This window comes from Eubalaena glacialis, chromosome 8 (assembly GCF_028564815.1).
Source record: "Eubalaena glacialis isolate mEubGla1 chromosome 8, mEubGla1.1.hap2.+ XY, whole genome shotgun sequence".
Lineage (NCBI taxonomy): Eukaryota > Metazoa > Chordata > Mammalia > Artiodactyla > Balaenidae > Eubalaena > Eubalaena glacialis.
Window position 1 is genome coordinate 65,998,940 of NC_083723.1, and position 19,477 is coordinate 66,018,416.

The 19,477-nt window shown below is 35.0% G+C and overlaps 1 protein-coding gene across 2 annotated transcripts in view; it reads right to left on the reverse strand.

Moving 5' to 3' along the window:
• GLCCI1 (glucocorticoid induced 1) overlaps positions 1 to 19,477 on the reverse strand; it is a 125,603-nt gene that overhangs the window by 73,019 nt on the left and 33,107 nt on the right. For both annotated transcript variants that reach the window (XM_061198544.1, XM_061198545.1), the window contains exon 2: positions 14,211 to 14,362. In XM_061198544.1, the coding sequence (XP_061054527.1) occupies positions 14,211 to 14,362 (152 nt within the window). The remainder of the gene's footprint in view (positions 1 to 14,210; positions 14,363 to 19,477) is intronic.

A 19,477-nucleotide genomic window follows, 5' to 3' on the forward strand; every position in this document is an offset into this window, starting at 1 on the left:
GGTATGGGCAACAGGAGTATGGGGAAGGCTCTTTGCTATTTACCTTCTACTTTTGATTTAAATCAATACATTAACTATTAAAAATTAATATGTAGAATTTTGAGTTTCTGCTAGTTTTAAAGACAGTATTTGAAACTGATGAGTAAAACAGTAAATATTTTAGCTATGGATTTAAATTTCTCATCAGTACAGCTGAGTATATTCCTTTGGCAACCAAAAATATTACTCCCTAAACTAGGAACATGACTACTATCATGTGGATTGTTCAACTCTAGAATTATACAATCCTGTCTTTTAATTAGCTAATGGCTGAAAAAAAAGAAAGGCGATCCTGTACAAGATAGAATCTTTATAAACTTACTCAAGAGCCAGTTGGAGACCAGCTCCATAAAAATAACAATTTAGGTCCCTGGAATGCAATCTAGGAGGCCAAGATGGCCAAATCTTTAGACTTGCTTTCATTTCAAGAAAAGCTTCCCACCACCGTCCAAAATTGTTCCAGCAACTACCAGTTCTTAAGCAAACTTTAACAGCAAGCTCTTCAACAAGGGCACAGGAAACCCAAACAGCTGTATCAAGAATGACTTTTGGTCAGGAAATGAGTTTCTGATCAGAGTGGTAAAACTGAAAGTTCTCTCTTTTTTTTTTTTTTTTTAAATTTTATTTATTTATTTATTTATTTTTGGCTGTGTTGGGTCTTCGTTTCTGTGCGAGGGCTTTCTCTAGTTGCGGCAAGCGGGGGCCACTCTTCATCGCGGTGCGCGGGCCTTTCACTGTCGCGGCCCCTCTTGTTGCGGAGCACAGGCTCCAGACGCGCAGGCTCAGTAGCTGTGGCTCGCGGGCCTAGTTGCTCCGCGGCATGTGGGATCTTCCCAGACCAGGGCTCGAACCTGTGTCCCCTGCATTAGCAGGCAGATTCTCAACCACTGCACCACCAGGGAAGCCCTGAAAGTTCTCTTTTATACCTATTACTAATTTGAGATATACCATTTACTCCTTTGATGAGAGTCCTCCCCAACCAAGCTCCTTTCATGAAGGGAAGAAAAGAATAGAGTATTTAAATGTGTAATTTCAATAGCAAAGAATTTATATATTTTAGTTTGGAGTTGTTAATTTTATCGAATGTTGGCTAAAGTCAAACACTAAGTACTTATTCCAGATCTGTTTCTTAAATATAAAAAAGATTTCTAGGGAAAAATGCTGGCATAGAGATAGGATCACAAAACTCCATACACTCAAACTTAATGAAATGAAGAAAAATAAAAGGTTACTTTATGTACTTTCTGGCATGTTGAAATGTTTCATACTGTAAAATTTGAAAATTAATTAAAAACAATAAAATATCAAAGAAAAATATCATCTGGAGAAAAGAAAGCAGAAGTATACAGAATTTCATTTAAAAATCTAACCATTCCATTTCTTACCCTTCAAAAAATACAGGAGGTAAATGAAAAGTTCTGAAATCTTTCTCTGATACCAACTTTTCAGAGAAGATGAATGAGGGGGATAGACAAGCAGTCAAAGTGGAAGGACTCATATAGAGTAAAAGCTACTCTCACCTCAACTGGCCATCAGACATTTTTAAAAAACTGTCAGGTTTACCATGTCATTTTTCCCTAACAAGGAGAAGTATGGCAGATGACTCAAAAATACATATAAATGGCTCAAAGCTAATTATTTCCAGCAATAAGCAAGATTTATCAGAACAGAAAGACAAAAGACAAAAACACTAAGAAGTAAAAACCATGGGAAACAGGTGGGAAGAAAGAAGGAAGAAATTTCTATTTGAAGTTCCCCTTCTCAGCTGTGAATTAAGAGTGCCATGGCCAATACCCAGATGTCCACCTATCTTTAACCCTCTGCTAGTAAATGTAAATAATTAATAGTAATTACTTATTGACAATGTTTCAGTCATTATTCTTAGCATTTCAAATGCATTACCCCAATTTAACCCTTACAACAATCCTATGAGGTATAATATCCCATTAACAAATGAGGAAACTGAGGCAAAGAGGTAATTTGCCCAAAATTACAAAGCTAAAAAATGCTGGAGATTCAAAACCAAGCCATCTGATTCAAAACCAGAGCTCTTGGCCAATGAAAAGAAAAGAGAGTTTACAATATTAATTTATATCATGAAAAGGTTCGGTTCAGGGAAAAAAATATTAAGACATTGAGCATTCTGTAACAATAAACAGTATCAACCATAAGAAAGACATAATGAACATACATCTTTAAAACATCTGTATTATCGTCAAAATATGAGGCAAACGACCACTGGAAACAAAAATCAACAGAAATTTTAACTCAAGAACATCCAGCTCATGACAGAACAGACAGACATAAATAAAGTGGTCTATATGGAAACTGAATAATATAATTAATAAGGCAGAATTAATACGTAATGAATTCTTTATCTAAAAGTAAAGACTGTGCCTCATTTTCAAATACAGAGAATTAAGAAAAAAACAAATCAAAGGCTACAACGAAAATTTCAATGAAGTTTCCAAAAACCTATTAGTCTATACTATAATGCAATAAAACTAGAAATTAAAGTTTTACTAGGAAAAGAAACTTTAACCATTTAGAAGTTAAAAACAAAACAAAATACTCTCATATGCTAAACAGGATATCAAAACTGAAATTGAATATCTTGAAAATACAAATAATGGAAACATATACTAGCCAAAGCTGAGCTCAGAAGATAAATCTTGGCATAAAACACTTACTAAACAGTAAATATCACAAATACAAAATTAAGCATTCATCTTCAGAATCCAGAAAAAGAACAATACACATGCCAGGAAGGCAGAAGAAAGGCAAAGAGAGGCAAAGTCAGAGAGCAATGAACTAGAAAAAAAAAAAACCACAGTAAAATTAATTCAACACCATAAAAATTTTAATATACTATATAACCTAATAAATTTAATCACTCAAACACAAATATACAACATTAAAAATAAGAATAGAGGGCTTCCCTGGTGGCACAGTGGTTAAGAATCCTCCTGCCAATGCAGGGGACATAGGTTCAAGCACTGGTCTGGGAAAATCCCACATGCCACAGAACAACTAAGCCCGTGTGCCACAACTACTGAGCCTGTACTCTAGAGCCCGTGAGCCACAACTACTAAGTCCGTGTGCCACAACTAATGAAGCTCGCGTGCCTAGAGCCCGTGCTCCGCAACGAGAAGCCACCACAATGAGAAGCCCGCGCACCGCAACGAAGAGTAGCCCCCGCTCGCCACAACTAGAGAAAGCCCACACACAGCAACGAAGACCCAACACAGCCAAAAATAAATAAATTAAATTAAATAAATAAAAACGAGAATAGAAAAACTGCAGATATACAGAAAATTAAAAGAATTATAGAAGAGTACTTTGTGAAACTACGAAAATACACTTGAAAATTTGGATGAAGTGGATTATATTCTAGGAAACAAAAAACTGAACAAAAGAAACAGAAATTGGGGCTTCCCTGGTGGCGCAGTGGTTGAGAATCTGCCTGCTAATGCAGGAGACACGGGTTCGAGCCCTGGTCTGGGAAGATCCCACACGCCGCGGAGCAACTAGGCCTGTGAGCCACAACTACTGAGCCTGCGCGTCTGGAGCCTGTGCTCCGCAACAAGAGAGGCCGCGATAGTGAGAGGCCCGTGCACCGCGATGAAGAGTGGCCCCCGCTTGCCACAACTAGAGAAAGCCCTTGCACAGAAACGAAGACCCAACACAGACAAAAATAAATTAATTAATTAATAAATTAAAGAAATAGAAATCAAAAAAGACCAAGAGCCATGGAATAAACTGAGATTTACTAAAAAGCTATAATCCAAAATCATACTAGTCAGCTTCATAGGGAAAATTCTTTCAGATCGAAGTAACAGATAACAGAGATGATATTTACACCATGCCAGAGCAGAGGAAGGAAATCTTGCAAAACCTTTTTATGAAGCAAATATAACACAGAAATCTAAGGATTACATTATGAGAAAGAAAAAATTTCAGACCTCATTTCTGAATATTGAAACAAATATAATAAATTTTAAACACTTCAACTGCCACTGTATGTTTTAAAAAAGAACTCCATAAATGAATAGTATTCATTCCAGATATGTAATTATGACCAATTATTAAGTAATCTACTAAAAAATTCACCAAATTATAGGTTATGAGTCAAAACAACCTTCATTTCAAAGATGAAATGGCATTTCAAACAATGAATCACTCTTCATTTTAAAAAAAAGAAAAACAATTGGTAAAATATGCACGTATGCTTGATGCTACCCTTCTCAGAGTGAACGCACTACCTTTTTTTAAATTGAGGTATAACTGACATACAACATTATATTAGTTTTGGGTGTACAACATAATTCAATGTTTGAATATACTGCTAAATGATCACCACAGTAAGTCTAGTGAACATCTGTCACCATACATACTTACAGAAAGTTTTTTCCTTGTGATGAGAACTTTTAAGATTTTCTTTCTTAGCAACTTTCGAATACGCAATACAGTATTATCAAGTATAGGTGCCACGCTGTACATTACATCCCCATGACTTTAGTACTGGAAGTTTGTACTTTTTGACTCCCTTCAACCATTTCAACTACTCTCAACCCCCCTCCATCCCTGGAAACCACCAATCTGTTCTCTGCATCTATGAGACAGTGGGTTTTTTGTTTTGTTTTAGATTCCACATGTAAGTGATATAATACCGATTTTTTATCTGACTTATTTCACTTAGCATAATACCCTCAAGGTCCATCCATGTTGTCACAGATGGCAAGATTTCCTCCTTTTTTATGGTTGAATAATATTTTTTATCTATTCATTTGTCTGATCCATTCATGCATCAGTGGACACTTAGGTTGTACCCCTATCTTGGTTATTTTAAATTCCACAGTGAACATGAGGGTATGTATATCTTTTTGAGCTACTGTTTTCATCTCTTTTGGATAGATGCTCAGAAGTGGAACTGCTAAATCATATGGTAGTTCTATTTTTAACTTTTTGAGGAACCACCATACTGTTTTCTGTAGTAGCTGCACCAATTTACATTCCCACCAACAGTGCACATCCTCACCAATACTTGTTACCTCTTGTGCTTTTGATAACAGCCTTTCTACAGGTATGAGGTGATAGCTCACTGTGGTTTTGATTTGCATTTCCCTGATGATTGGTGATGTTGAACACATTTTCATGCGTCTGTTAGCCATCTGTACATCTTTGGAAGAATGTCTATTCAGATCCTCTGCCTGTTTTTTAGATTGTTTGGTTTTTTTGCTGTTGAGTTCTATGAGTTCTTTATGTATCTTGTATATAAACCCCTTATAGGATATATAATCTGCAAGTATTTTTTTCACATTTAGTAGGTTGCCTTACATTTTGTCAATGGTTTCCTTTCATGTGCAGAAGCTTTTTAGTTTGATGTAGTTCCACCTGTTTATTTTTTCTCTTGTTGTCTTTGCTTTAAGGTTCAAATCAAAAAATCATCACCCAGACTCATGTCAAGGAGTCTTACCGCCTATGTTTTCTTTTAGGATTTCAATGGCTTCAGATCTTACATTCAAGTCCTTTTTTTTTTTTTTTTTTTTTTTTTTTTTTTTTTGCCTTTTTGGAATATCACCAATTATTGGTTCTTTTATTTTCTTGAACTAGTTGGTTGATGTTGAATCTAATACATACAGGAAAAAAACGCCAAGCCATGCTTTTGAAAAATGGGTCTTACATTGTTTTTTTTAAAACTGAAGTATAGTTGATTTATAATATTGCATTATTTTCAGGTGTACAGCAAAGTGATTCATAAATACATATATATATATATATTCTTTTTCAGATTCTTTTCCATTATAGGTTATTACAAGATATTGAATATAGTTCCCTGTGCTATACAGTAAGACTTTGTTGTTTATCTATTTTATATATATATATATATATATATATATATATATATATATATATATATATATATATATATAGTAGTTTGTATCTGCTAATCCCAAACTCCTAATTTATCCCTTCCCCCTTTCCTCTTTTGTAATCATAAGTTTGCTTTCAGTGTCTTTGAGTCAGTTTCTGTTTTGTAAATAAGTTCATTTGTATCATTTTTTAGATTCCACATAAGTGATATCATAATATTTGTCTTTCACTGTCAGGCTTACTTTACTTAGTATGATAATTTCTACGTATATCCATGTTGCTGCAAATGGCAATATTTCATTCTTCCTTACGGCTAAGTAATATTCCATTATATAATATATACCACATCTTCTTCATCCATTCATCTGTTGATGTACACTTAGGTTGCTTCCATGTCTTGACTATTGTAAATAGTGCTGCTATGAACATTGGGGTACATGTATCTTTTCGAATTAGAGTTTTTGTCTTTTCTGGATATATACCCAGGAGTGGGATTGCTGGATCATATGGTAGCTCTATTTTTAGTTTTTTAAGGAACCTCCATACTGTTCTCCATAATGGCTGTACCAATTTACATTCCCACCAACAGTGTAGGAGGGTTCCCTTTTCTCCACACCCTCTCCTGCATTTATTATTTGTAGACTTTTTGTTGATGGCCATTCTGACTGGTGTGAGGTGATACCTCATCGTAATTTTGATTTGCATTTCTCTAATAATTAGGCATGTTGAGCATCTTTTCATGTGCCTATTGGCCATCTGTATGTCTTCTTTGGAGAAATGTCTATTTAGGTCTTCTGCCCATTTTTGGATTGGGTTGTTTGTTTTTTTGTTATTGAGTTGTATGAGTGTCTGTATATTTTGGAAATTAAGCCTCTGTTGGTCATATCATTTGCAAATATTTTCTCCCATTCCATAGGTTGTCTTTTCATTTTCTTTATTATTTCTTTTGCTGTGCAAAGCTTTTAAGTTTCATTAGGTCCCATTTGTTTATTTTTGCTTTTATTTCTTTTGCCTTGAGAGAGACTGACCTAAGAAAACATTGGTATGATTTATGTCAGAGAATGTTTTGCCTATATTCTCTTCTAGAAGTTTTATGGCGTCACATCTTATATTTAAGTCTTTAAGCCATTTCAAATTTATTTTTGTGTATGGTGTGAGGGAGTGTTCTAACTTCATTGATTTACATGTGGCTGTCCAAGTTTCCCAACACCACTTGCGGAAGAGAACTGTCTTTTCTCCATTGTATATTCTTGCCTCCTTTGTCAAAGATATAATTGACCGTAGGTGTGTGGGTTTATTTCTGGGCTCTCTATTCTGCTCTCTATTGATTCATATGCCTGTTTGTGTGCCAGTACCAAACTTTTTTGATTACTGTAGCACTGCAGTATTGTGTGAAGTCTGGGAGGGTTATGCCTACACCTTTGTTCTTTTTCCTCAGGATTGCTTTGGCAATTCTGGGTCCTTTGTGGTTCCATATAAATTTTAGTATTATTTGTTATAATTCTGTGAAAAATGTCATGGGTAATATGACAGGGATCACATTAAATCTGTAGATTGCTCTGGGTAGTATGGACATTTTAATGATATTAATTCTTCCAATACAAGAGCCTGGGACACCTTTCCATTTCTTTGAATCACCTTCAGTTTCCTTAATCAATGTTTTATTGTTCTCAGCACATAAGTCTTTCACCTCCTTGGTCAGGTTTATTCCTAGGTATTTTTTTTCTTTTTTGGATGTGATCTTAAATGGAATTTTTCTTTTACTTTCCCTTTCTGATATTTCACTGTTAATGTAAAGAAATGCAATGGATTTCTGTATGTTAATCTTGTACCCTGCTACCCTGCTTATTTGGTTTATCAGTTCTAATAGTTTTTGTGTGGAGTCTTTAGGGTTTTCTACATAAAGTATCATGTCATTTGCACATAATGACAATTTTACCTCTTCCCTTCCAATTTGGATACCTTTTATTTCTTTTTCTTGTCTGAATGGTGTGGCCAGGACTTCCGATACTGCATTGAATAGAAGTGGTGGCAGTGGGCATCCTTGTCTTGTGCCAGATTTTACAGGGAAGGCTTTCAGCTTTTCACTGTTGAGTATTATATTGGCTGTGGGTTTGTCATAAATAGCTTTTATTATGTTGAGATATATTCCCCCTATACCCTCTTTGGTGAGTTTTTTGTTTTTTTTTTTACCATGAATGAATGTTGAATTTTATCAAATGCTTTTTCGGCATCCATTGAGATGAACATGTGATTTCTGTCTTCTCTTTTGTTGCTGTGGTGTTATCACAATGATTTGCGTATGTTGAACATCCTGAATCCATTTTGAGTTAATTTTTGTGTATGGTGTAAGACAGTGGCTCAGTTTCATTCTTTTGCATGTGGTTGTCCAGTTTTCCCAACACCATTTACTGAAGAGACTATCCTTTTCCCATTGTATATTCTTGGCTCCTTTGTCATAAATTAATTGACCATATATACGTGGGTTTATTTCTGGGCTCTCTATTCTGTTCCATTGATCTATGTGTCTGTTTTTATGCCTATACGGTTTTGATTACTACAGCTTTGTAACATAATTTCAGATCAGGGAGTACGATGCCTCCAGCTTTGTTCTTTCTCAAGATTGCTTTGGCTATGGATCTTCTGTGGTTCCATACAAATTTCAGAATTGTGTGAGTTCTGTGAAAATGCCATTGGAATTTTGATAGGGATTGCACTGAATCTGTAGATTGCTTTGAATAGTATGGACATTTTAACAATATTAATACTTCCAATCCATGAGCATGAAATATATTTCCACTTATTTGTTTCTTAAATTTATTTCATCAATGTCTTATAGTTTTCAGCATACAGGTCTTTTACCTTCTTGGTTAAATTTATTCCTAGATATTTTATTATTTTTGATGCAACTGTAAATGAATTGTTTTCTTAATTTCTCTGATAGTTTGATATTAGTGTATAGAAATGCAACAGATTTCTGTATCTTGATTTTGTATCCTGCAACTTTACCAAATTCATTTATTAATTCTAACAGTTTTCTGGTGGAGTCTTTAGGGTTTTCTATATATAGTAAATTATCATTTGCAAATAGTGACAGTTTTAATTCTTCCTTTCCAATTTGGATGCCTTTTATTTATTTTTCTTCCCTAATTGCTCTGGGTGAGACTTTCAATACTATGTCAAATAAAAGTGGCAAGATTCGGCATCCCTGTCTTGTTCCTGATCTTAGAGGAAATGCTTTCAATTCTTCATCATTGAGTATGATGTTAGCTGTGGTCTTATCATATACGGCCTATATTATGTTGAGGTATGTTCTCTTTATACACACTTTGTTGAGAGATGTTGAATTTTGTCAAATGCTTTTTCTGCATCTATTGAGATGATTGTATCATTTTTATCCTTCATTTTGTTAATGTAGTGTACCATAATGACTGATTTGCAGATGTTGGACCATCCTTGCATCCCTGGAATAAATCCCACTTGATCATGGTGTATGATCCTTTTAATGTATTGTTGAACTTGATTTGCTAATATTACACTGAGGATTTTTACATTGATGTTCATCAGGGATACTGGCCTGTAATTTTCTTTCTTGCGGTGTTACTTGTCTAGTTTTGGTGCACCAGCTCTTTAAAGCTTCTTCCCAAAGCAAGTCTCATGGCCACACTTAACTTCAAGTGGGCAGAGAAGTATAATCTTATCATATGCCAAGGAGAGAGGATGAGAATATTTGTTAACAGCTCTAATCATTACTATACCTGGGAAGTCAGAGGAAACACCTCTGATTATTACTCTGTATTACTTTTATTGTTTGACCACTTTACAAAGAGCATATGTTACCTTATCATTTAAAAACACATTCACATGTAGATTTCGTATCTGTCCATAGATGAAGATTTATACTTTGGACTGTGGGGTGAAAACTGAGGAAATGCTACTGTCTGATTATAGTAACCTTAACTACAAGTTCAATTTTAAGTGTCGGTAATAAACTTGTTTAAAAAAGGTTGTATCAGCAGGGTTAATGTAATAAAGTAACATCAAATTCTACAAATGGTTTTTAGTTTTTCTATTAAGCTACACAGATTAGTCTAATAAACTGGCAATTATCCATCTCCCCATTGGCCTCAAAAATGTGAAGCTGTCTCTTTTAGTCCTCAGAATAAATATGTGTATGTGCAACCTGGGTATTATTAACTGCAATTTGTAAAAAAGGAAACTGAAGTGTGAGACACATAGCAGTTAATTCAATGGGCCATGATTTTCCCCCCAACACTTTATTTTAAAAATTCAAACAAATAGAATAGTTGAAAAAACTTCTCAGTGCATACTCAGAAAGCCAACACTTAGAATCTATATTTAACATTTTGCTACGTTTGCTTCATCACATATATATTCATCTATCATCTATTGATCTTATTTTTTATTCATTTCAAAGTAAGTTGCAGACAGACAGCAGTATCCTTCACCTCTAAACATCTTAATTAGATTTCAGTATTTATATTCTATATTTTAAAAGTTAAGTTATATATTAGAATGCAAAGTGTATACTTGCGTAAGTTCTAATAAATAATCCACCCATGTGACCAAAATCTCTATCAAGATATACAACAATTCCATTATCCCAGAAAGTTCCCTCACATTGGGCCTTGATTTGAACACAAGATCTGTCTCTAAAGTCCACAGTCTTTCCCACAACACTATGCTACTTCTTTTAAAAAGGCCCACTGTATAAATACATTAAGCAATAGGAATTCTATTTCTAACCCTCAATAATTAAGGTAGCTGAAATATGGAAATATGAAAGGTAGAAAATACTAGAGATTCCCTCCACTAAAGCCAGACAGCCTGGGTATTTAATATCTGTAGCACAATGACTGTACCACTTTCTGTTTACTGATTTCCACTGAATAAATAAAAAAAAAAATCTACTTCCTTCCCCAAGAGTTAAAGAATTAATCAAGGAGGTATGGACATGACAATAACAACCATCTCATATGTTCATCTCTTATACCTTCAATTAAACTAATAATGCTTCGGGGCAAGACCATTTCTTAGGCTTGTAAGGCAAGCACTAGGTCAAGTGCTATACACTTTAGTGATTACTATGAGAGGCAGTGAGGAACTGGAGAAAACACAAAACCTTTGGAATCAGCCAAATCTGGATTCAGATCTCTTCATATTTATTTAGCTATATAACCATGTACAAGTTAAACTTCTCTAAGCCTCAGTATATCATATGTAAAATGAGGCCTATATTTGGCCTTCCTATCACTGTCAGGTTTCTCAAATAGACGATCTACATGCAGACCCAGGCAAGAGAAGCCCCTACCCTGGACCTCAGGCTTTTGGGGGAATTTTATGTAACAGTTTGTTAATTTAACTTAGTATGTATATGGTATGTAGGTCTACATTTATATTTGCTCCAGATCCTGCAGATGTTACAAATGGGCCTGTCTGTATCTACTACTAATAACCTAACATGTGTATTGCCATATTCACTTTCAAATATTACCCTATTTAGTCATACAACATTACCATGAGTTAGGTTTCATTAATCCCATTGTGCAGATAAAGAAACAGATGTGGTTAAGAAACCTACCCAGCGCCCTTATCTTCTATCACCATATCACTCTCTTCTTAACTCCCAAATATCTGAGCTTCCTTCTCTAACATATTATCAATATTTCACTCTCCAAGACAATATGCCCCTAATCCCTAAATCTTGTCCCTATTTTCCATGACCTGTCGGTAGCACCTGATACTGTTAATAATTTTTCCTTTCTTAAAACAACTTTCCCTTTGGTTTCTAAGGCTAGACTATTTCATTTCTTCTCTTAGCTTTTGCTCTTTTTCTGTCTCCTCTTGTTAGAGTTTTGGTGAAGAATGAATAAGATAATGTTTTTGGAGAGTGTCAGCATAAAGCATATATTCAATAAGAGGTAGGGTTTCTTTTTAACCTAAAAAGAATAGCTACCATTTTTAAGAATGGTGTCAATTACTCTACTAAGTGATACACACACATGCACACACACTATTCCATTTATCCTAAAAGCACCATAAAATTGAAGTTCAGATTGGCTGACAAATTAACCTGTATTAGAAACCTGGCTCCAACAATTCCTAGGTTTATGATACTAAGTCACTTAACTTCCCTGAGCTTCTGCTTCCCCATCGTGTAATTTTATAATGTTCTTGTGAGAATTAAATGAAACACAGGATATAAAAACACAAAGTACATGGTACACAGTCAGTAAATGTTAAACTCCTTTCTCTTCTTGTTGCTACCAGGTGAATACATTAATTTTTTATCCTTCCCTTGTGTGCATTTCTAAAAACCAAGTCCTTGATCTCTTGAGCTTCTTTCTTTACTCTATACCTACACTCTGTCATACTTGGGAGTCCAACTCCTCCAGAAAGATAGTTTTGAATTATCTGTGACCATTTCTAAGTGTGCAGGCCCACATCTCTAAGTTTTTTTTTTTTTTTTAAACATCTTTATTGGAGTATACTTGCTTTACAATGGTGTGTTAGTTTCTGCTTTATAACAGAGTGAATCAGTTATACATATACATATGTTCCCATATCTCTTCCCTCTTGCATCTCCCTCCCTCCCACCCTCCCTATCCCACCCCTCTAGGTGGTCACAAAGCACCAAGCTGATCTCCCTGTGCTATGCGGTTGCTTCCCACTAGCTATCTATTTTACATTTAGTAGTGTATATACGTCTATGCCATCTCTAAGTTTTGCTAGTACTTTCTACTTGAGAATCCCACTGCATACCATCTCAAACTCCTCCTTTCCCTCACAAAGAATGGAAAGCAAAAGACTGGGAGTGGGTGACATAAAATGTTACACAGACAAAATTGATAGGATGCATGATAAAGAAGCTAATTTTATGGTTTCAAGCTTGCCTGAGAAAATTACAAAACTGGAGAAGATTCTCATAGATCATGTCCAAAATTTTCTCCCCTTTTCCTCATTCTTCAGACATGAAACTCTAATCCTTCTATTTCCCTAACCCACAAAGCCAAAAATTTTCCCATTCCATTGAATTCCTTTACATTTAAATGCTCCATTCATCTAACACCTAATAATACTCTATCTTCTATTACCAATTTTCTTACATTTACATCTTATCTTCCTAACTATGCTGTAAGTTCTTTAAGGCCAATAACCATCTCTTATACTTTTAGTATTCTTCATAATGCTAATCGACTACTGCTATAAAGATATGGTCAAGAATTCAGAAATTATAAATTAAGATGTTTTCAGATCTTTTTCTGACATGGAAGGAAAACTTGTCAAGTCAAAAGCTGTGATCCACAAATAGGGAAGGTGTGACAAACAGGAAATTTTCTATTTCTCTCTCAAGGATTTTAGTTTTGGCTTTAAACAGAAAAAAATTCCTTTAACATATATTTCCTTAGCCATGTGTTAATACTTTATAAATTATTTCCAGGAACTGTACAAGCTTTTCTTCAAAAATTACTTAAACCAGCATACCTTGGAGATACTGCAGGTTCGGTTCCAGACCACCACAATAAAGCAAATATCGCAATAAAGAGAGTCACACAAATTTTTGGTTTCCCAGTGCATATAAAATTTATGTTTATACTATTACTGTAGTCTATTAAAGTGTTCAAAGGCATTACATCCTGAAAAAACAATATACATACCTTAATTAAAAATACTTTATTGCTAAAAAATGCTAACCATCATCTGAGCCTTCAGCAAGTCATAATCTTTTTACAATAGTAACAACAAAGATCACTGATGACGGATCACCATAACAAATATAATAATAATGAAAAAGTTTGAAATATTTAACGAATTGCCAGAACGTGACAGAGAGACATAAAGTGAGCAAATGCTGTTGGAAAAAAGACGCCGATAGACTTGCTCCACGCAAGATTGCCAAAAACCTTTAATTTGTAAAAAAACACAATATCTGAGAAGCATAGTAAAGCAAAGCACAGTAAAACGAGATATGCCTGTATTTTCTAATACAGTTACTAGTCATTAATTTCTGTAGGAAAATAATTCCTAAAACTATAAGTCTCAAAAACCACGCAATGTAGACTGATGTGCTATTTATTAAATATTAAATAATTTTAAAACTTTCAAAACCGAGATGATAAAAATACTTAGTCTAAAGTTTATTAAAAGAAATGGCTTTCTTCTTTGGTTGAATACATTTAATAACTGGGAAAATCTGATTAAATTAATTTTCTTTACTGTGATCAAAACAGAAGAACTGCAGGATAATAAAACTGATTTTGATTTGCTTATTTTACCTGAGTAGCTTTATCTTTCATGCATGAAGGGTAATGAACATGAGGATCTCGTGGCCACTGTCCTGTGAGATAAGGTCCTGTTATCGTATCCAAAGAAGAGGTTCGCCTGATTGTACCAGAGGTTCGAACTTGATGAGATTTTGGCCTGTCCACTATAAAAAAGTGAAAAAAGATTAGATTAGTCACTAATGAATAAAGTAAAACTTAAAATTATTTAACCTTCATAGTTTGTAAAATATCACTCTGTCAATTTTCCCTGCAATATATATTTACCCTAATAGCCCTCCTGCATGATGTGATGAAATTTATAGACCCTCTCCCAGAGGAAAATACATTCACATATTAAATTTTGCACACACTTCCAGGGCTGTCACACCCTACAAAGCCCATCCATTTTAGAGACCTATTCTAAAACCTGTATATCATCTCCACTGCCATTACTTTAATTAAGACTTCATCATGTCTCAACTGCCAGTTTCCTAAATGCTATCTCTGCATCCACCCTAACTAAATCTTACAGTGCCACCCCCCTCCACTGCTTAAAAAAATTTCCATGGTTATTCACTGTCTTTAACTTAAAGCCCATTATTTTTCACAATTCAGCTCCCATATACATCAATACTTGATGTCTTGCTACTCCTCCATAAACCCATGTTAACTACTAAATGCCATACAAACTAACTGCAATTTCCCAAATGTAAAACACTCACTTCTCTGCCTCTATACCTTCTATTATCTCCTGCACCTAAAATGTTCTCCTTCCCTGTTCACTTGACAAAAACTTATCTTCAAGATCAGCTCAGGTGTCACACTGCCTCTGTGAAACCTTTCCCAATGCTCTTCTTTTCTCCATCTCTGTCCTTTTTAAAGATATACGCACTCTCCTCTGCTTGCGTGGAGCCCTAAATTTGTCTTTCTTCCCCAACTAGAGCATAAGTTTGGTCCCTACAGATTGAAAAGAAGTTGATGCTCAATACTTATGAATTTATTCACAGCTACACAAAAATAACATGTATAAAGAATCTTATATTTTAATTCAGCTTCCTCATTTATGGATGAAGAATTTGAAGCCCAGAGGGATAAAATTAAATTGTCCAGTGAAACAGAACTGCTAACAGGTGATAGAGGTAAAAAGGAACCAAGATCTCCAGACATTCTACACAGTTCAATCAATCTACTTATTAATAATCTACTTCTCCTCTCCATATAGGTACCATAGGTACCTCTGCTGAAAATTAAAATGATCATACTGAACTCTATAGTTTCTTTACAAAGAAATATAAAGGATTTTTCATATATGCATCTCAAATAAGTTACTACTAATGTGCATTGAATAATAAAATCCAGTGGATTACAAGCACCAAGGCTCAGTCTTACTCAGAGTTATATCTCACATCAAACAAAATGTCTTGCACATTACAGAGGGCCAAGAAACATTTGTTATTGAATACTGTCCTTTAACTACCCTTCTGAAACCAAAATACAAAATTGGGTTTTTTTAATCGGAAAACAAAAGAAAATGCAGCATACTGTGAACTATCATATTATTTACATACAGTCGTCCTCAGTTCTGTGGGGGACTGGTTCTAGGACCCTCACGGATACCAGAATCTGAGGAAGCTCAAGTCCCTTACATTTGGCCATCCACCTCTCCGGGTTCCACATCCTTGGACACAGAGGGCTGGAGGGCCAATTTTATCTGACAATTGCAGTTCTGATTTCTTCTTTGACCCAAGAGTGTTAGAGAAGATCTGAAAATTACAAAATTTCCTTCCTATCTTTATTACTTAGCTCTAATTTTATTTTGCCATAGGCAGAGAGTCTAGGACAATCTATTTCTACTCTTTGGAATCACGTGAAATTTTATTTGTGACCAAAAATCATGGTCAATTTTTATAAATATTTCATGAGTCATGGAGAACATATATTTTCTGTTTTCAGAATAGTTATTTTTCTTGTATATCAGCTGAAATAAAAATATAGAATATGGTAATAATAAAATTATTAGCTTTATCTGTCACAGACTTAGAGAACTACTCAAGTTTCTAAACTACTCTTGAGATGTAACAATTCTCTTTATCTCTTGCAATTTTTATCATTTAAATTTAGTTCTGGGGAATTCCCTGGCAGTCCAGTGGTTAGGACTCTGCACTTCCACTACAGGGGGCATGGGTTCAATCCCTGGTCATCGGGGAACTAAGATCCCTCAAGCTGCGCCGTGTGGCCAAAAACAAGAAACAAACAAAAAAAAGTTTATAGAAATTTAGTTCTGTATAATTTGGTTACATATTGATTCATGACATCATCATTATGGCTTATATGCTTCACCATTGTAGTCTGTTCCATTTATTACTTTCAAGCTCTGTCAAATTGAACATTATCACCCCTTTATGCTTTCCTTCTATTATAATGTATCTGGTTTGCCTATTCTTTTATTTTCAATTTCTTTCAATCATGCTGTTTAGGTGCGACTCTTGTATACTGTATGTAATTAGGCTTTTTGAAAAAACTTTAGAGTATGTCTTCTTATAAAAGGTATGTTCATCCCACTTATATTTATTGTTATAACAAACTTGATTAAACCTGTCATAACTTTTTTCTTCCTCTTATAAATGCTTCCTTGCTACTTGTTTTCTATGTTTTACTGTTTACTTCTTTTTCTCCTTCTTACCTTTTCCCCTGCCATAGGTAATTTAGAAGATATGCAGATTGTTTTTAGTTCTATTACTAGGAGTTACTTCTATTAATTCTTTTAAATATTTTTTCTGGCTATAAAAGCAATATGCACAAATTTTAGCAACTTCAGGAAACACGGAAAATTAACATGTCTCTCATAATCTGATTTATAATAATTTGTTTAAAACTTTTTAAAGTTACTTTACATTCCCTCCACCAAGAAAAAAAAGACAAAAACAGTTTATCCCTTGAAAAAGAACATTTATAGCAATAAAAAAAGGCCTAAATAAAGGTCAGCCACAACCAGAAAATGAAAAGCCACTATATGCGAAAAACCTGTGCCTGAACTTTAAACTGCTCCAAACTATTATGAAAGTTGTATGTAGTCTACTTATAGTTATTAAAACTCTTGTTAACTTGGTGAACAATAGGGATCATTTTTATGTTTTATAATAAGTATATAAAGAACCTATAAACAAATCCCTTGATACATATAATATTCTAATCTATACTTTTTTATTATATTGTTAATCACTGGACCTTTGTCTATCCCTTTCAAAGGATCCCATTTCTTCCCTTAGTGTCCATTCTCTCTGATTAGCTACTGTCAGAACTGTGGTCTTCAAGTTATTTTGACTGAGTACTCCTAATAGTAAATATCTAAGTATGCAGCAATATGTGCAGTTATTTATTTATAAATGAGGTATATATTATATGACTAATATGTTATACATAGTGTAAACCTAAGTAGAAATTTACACATGATATAAAAAATAAAAATATGTATGAAAAAAATGGAAGTTACATTTTCTTCCTGTATCTCGTAAGTGGGTGGCCTTACTTCAGTGTGAAGACCACTGGGATAAGGGACTTTAAATTGGGTGCTCCCAAGTCCCAAGGACCAGTGGCGGCCATCAGCTTGGACTCTGAAAACCTAGGCGCCAACATTTGGTGTAGAAACACTCACCTTGTTCTGAGTATCAGAGGGGGACATTCTTACCAACGAGAGAGCCAAGAAACAGATTTGGCAACCTTTTTCTGGGACAGCGCGGACCGGCACTTCTGGTGTCATTAAATTCATGAGTTTTCTTGTATTGTCCCTTAACCAAAAGGAGCTTTTGTACTTTTAAATGTTGTATAAATGTGTTATATTGGGTGAGAGCCTGAGGTTTTTTAACTGGAAACTTCCTGAAATTTATATCTCCATGTGGTTACCATAAACATAATGTAATAAAAGGGAAAAATATGAATTGGGTGCTAAATTCAATCTACAGATTGGCCAGTTAGCTCTAATTCTGTGATATAACGCTATTGCTTAATTGTGTTAAGAATGTGTAAACAAGCATCACACATTACCAATACCAAAAAAACAAAAACGGTCTGCCTTAAATAGAAAGAATAAGGTAGGACAACATGGTATCGATATCCTGTTATAAAATTTGCTCTACCAGGGACTTCCCTGGTGGCCTAGTGGGGGGGACTCTGCGCTCCCAATGCGGGGGGCCTGGGTTCGATCCCTGGTCGGGGAACTAGATCCCACATGCATGCCGCAACTAAGAGTCCGCATGCCACAAATGGGAGCCCACATACCGCAATGAGGATCCCGTGTGCCGCAACTAAGACCCAGCACAGCCAAGATAAATAATAAATAAATAAATAAATATTTAAAAAAAAAATTCACCCTACCAGTCATGATTTTTTGAAAAATTAGAGTATATGAAGTAAATATACTTGAAAGGTTATATTTCAAACATGTGCTTTAAAAGATTCTCACCATTGCTCACACAAGGAAAATTTCAAAGATATGTAGTTGTTAGTAATTTCCATGTAAATTATTTGAAGGGTAAAAATTCAAAATAAGTTTAAAAATTGGCAAGGATAGTACTCTTCCAAGATATGATTAGCCATAATAACCCCACTTAACCAAATATCAGTAGGGCCTTATTTACCAACAGATTCATCATAAGCAGTGCGATTCTACTTTAACTTATTAAATAAGTTATTAAATAAGATGACTTATTCCTATTATCCAAACTATCATGGCAATGAGTTAGATTTTAACTGCTTCAACATCTAAGCCTTGATTCTCCCAAATTTTTATTTATTTAATTTGCGGTATTATTGCCTACCAATTCAGGTTTTACAATTTAGTGCAACAATAAAAATCAACACTGGTTTTGCATTATAGTAGTCCCCTCTTACCCTCAGTTTCACTTTCCACAGTCAACCATGGTCTGAAAATATTAAATGGAAAATTCCAGAAATAATTCATAAGTTTAAGATTGGGGGGCAGAGTCAAGATGGCGGACTAGGAGGACATGGAACTCACGTCTCCACACAACTAGGGCACCTACCAGGCACCGGTGAGGGACCACAGACACCTAAGGGGACGGGAGAAACCCCCAGCGACCAGGTAGGACGTGGGGCATGTGGGGAGTGAGAGGGGGAGAAGCGGAGGTGGGATGGGACTGGCGCCCCTGAGGGGTGGCTGGGGGAGGGGAAGGGATCCCACCCCCAAAGGGGGAAATTGGGGGACCACTGGGAGGGCAGAGGATCAAAAGGGAGCATGGCCAGGTCTCCCCTGCCCACTT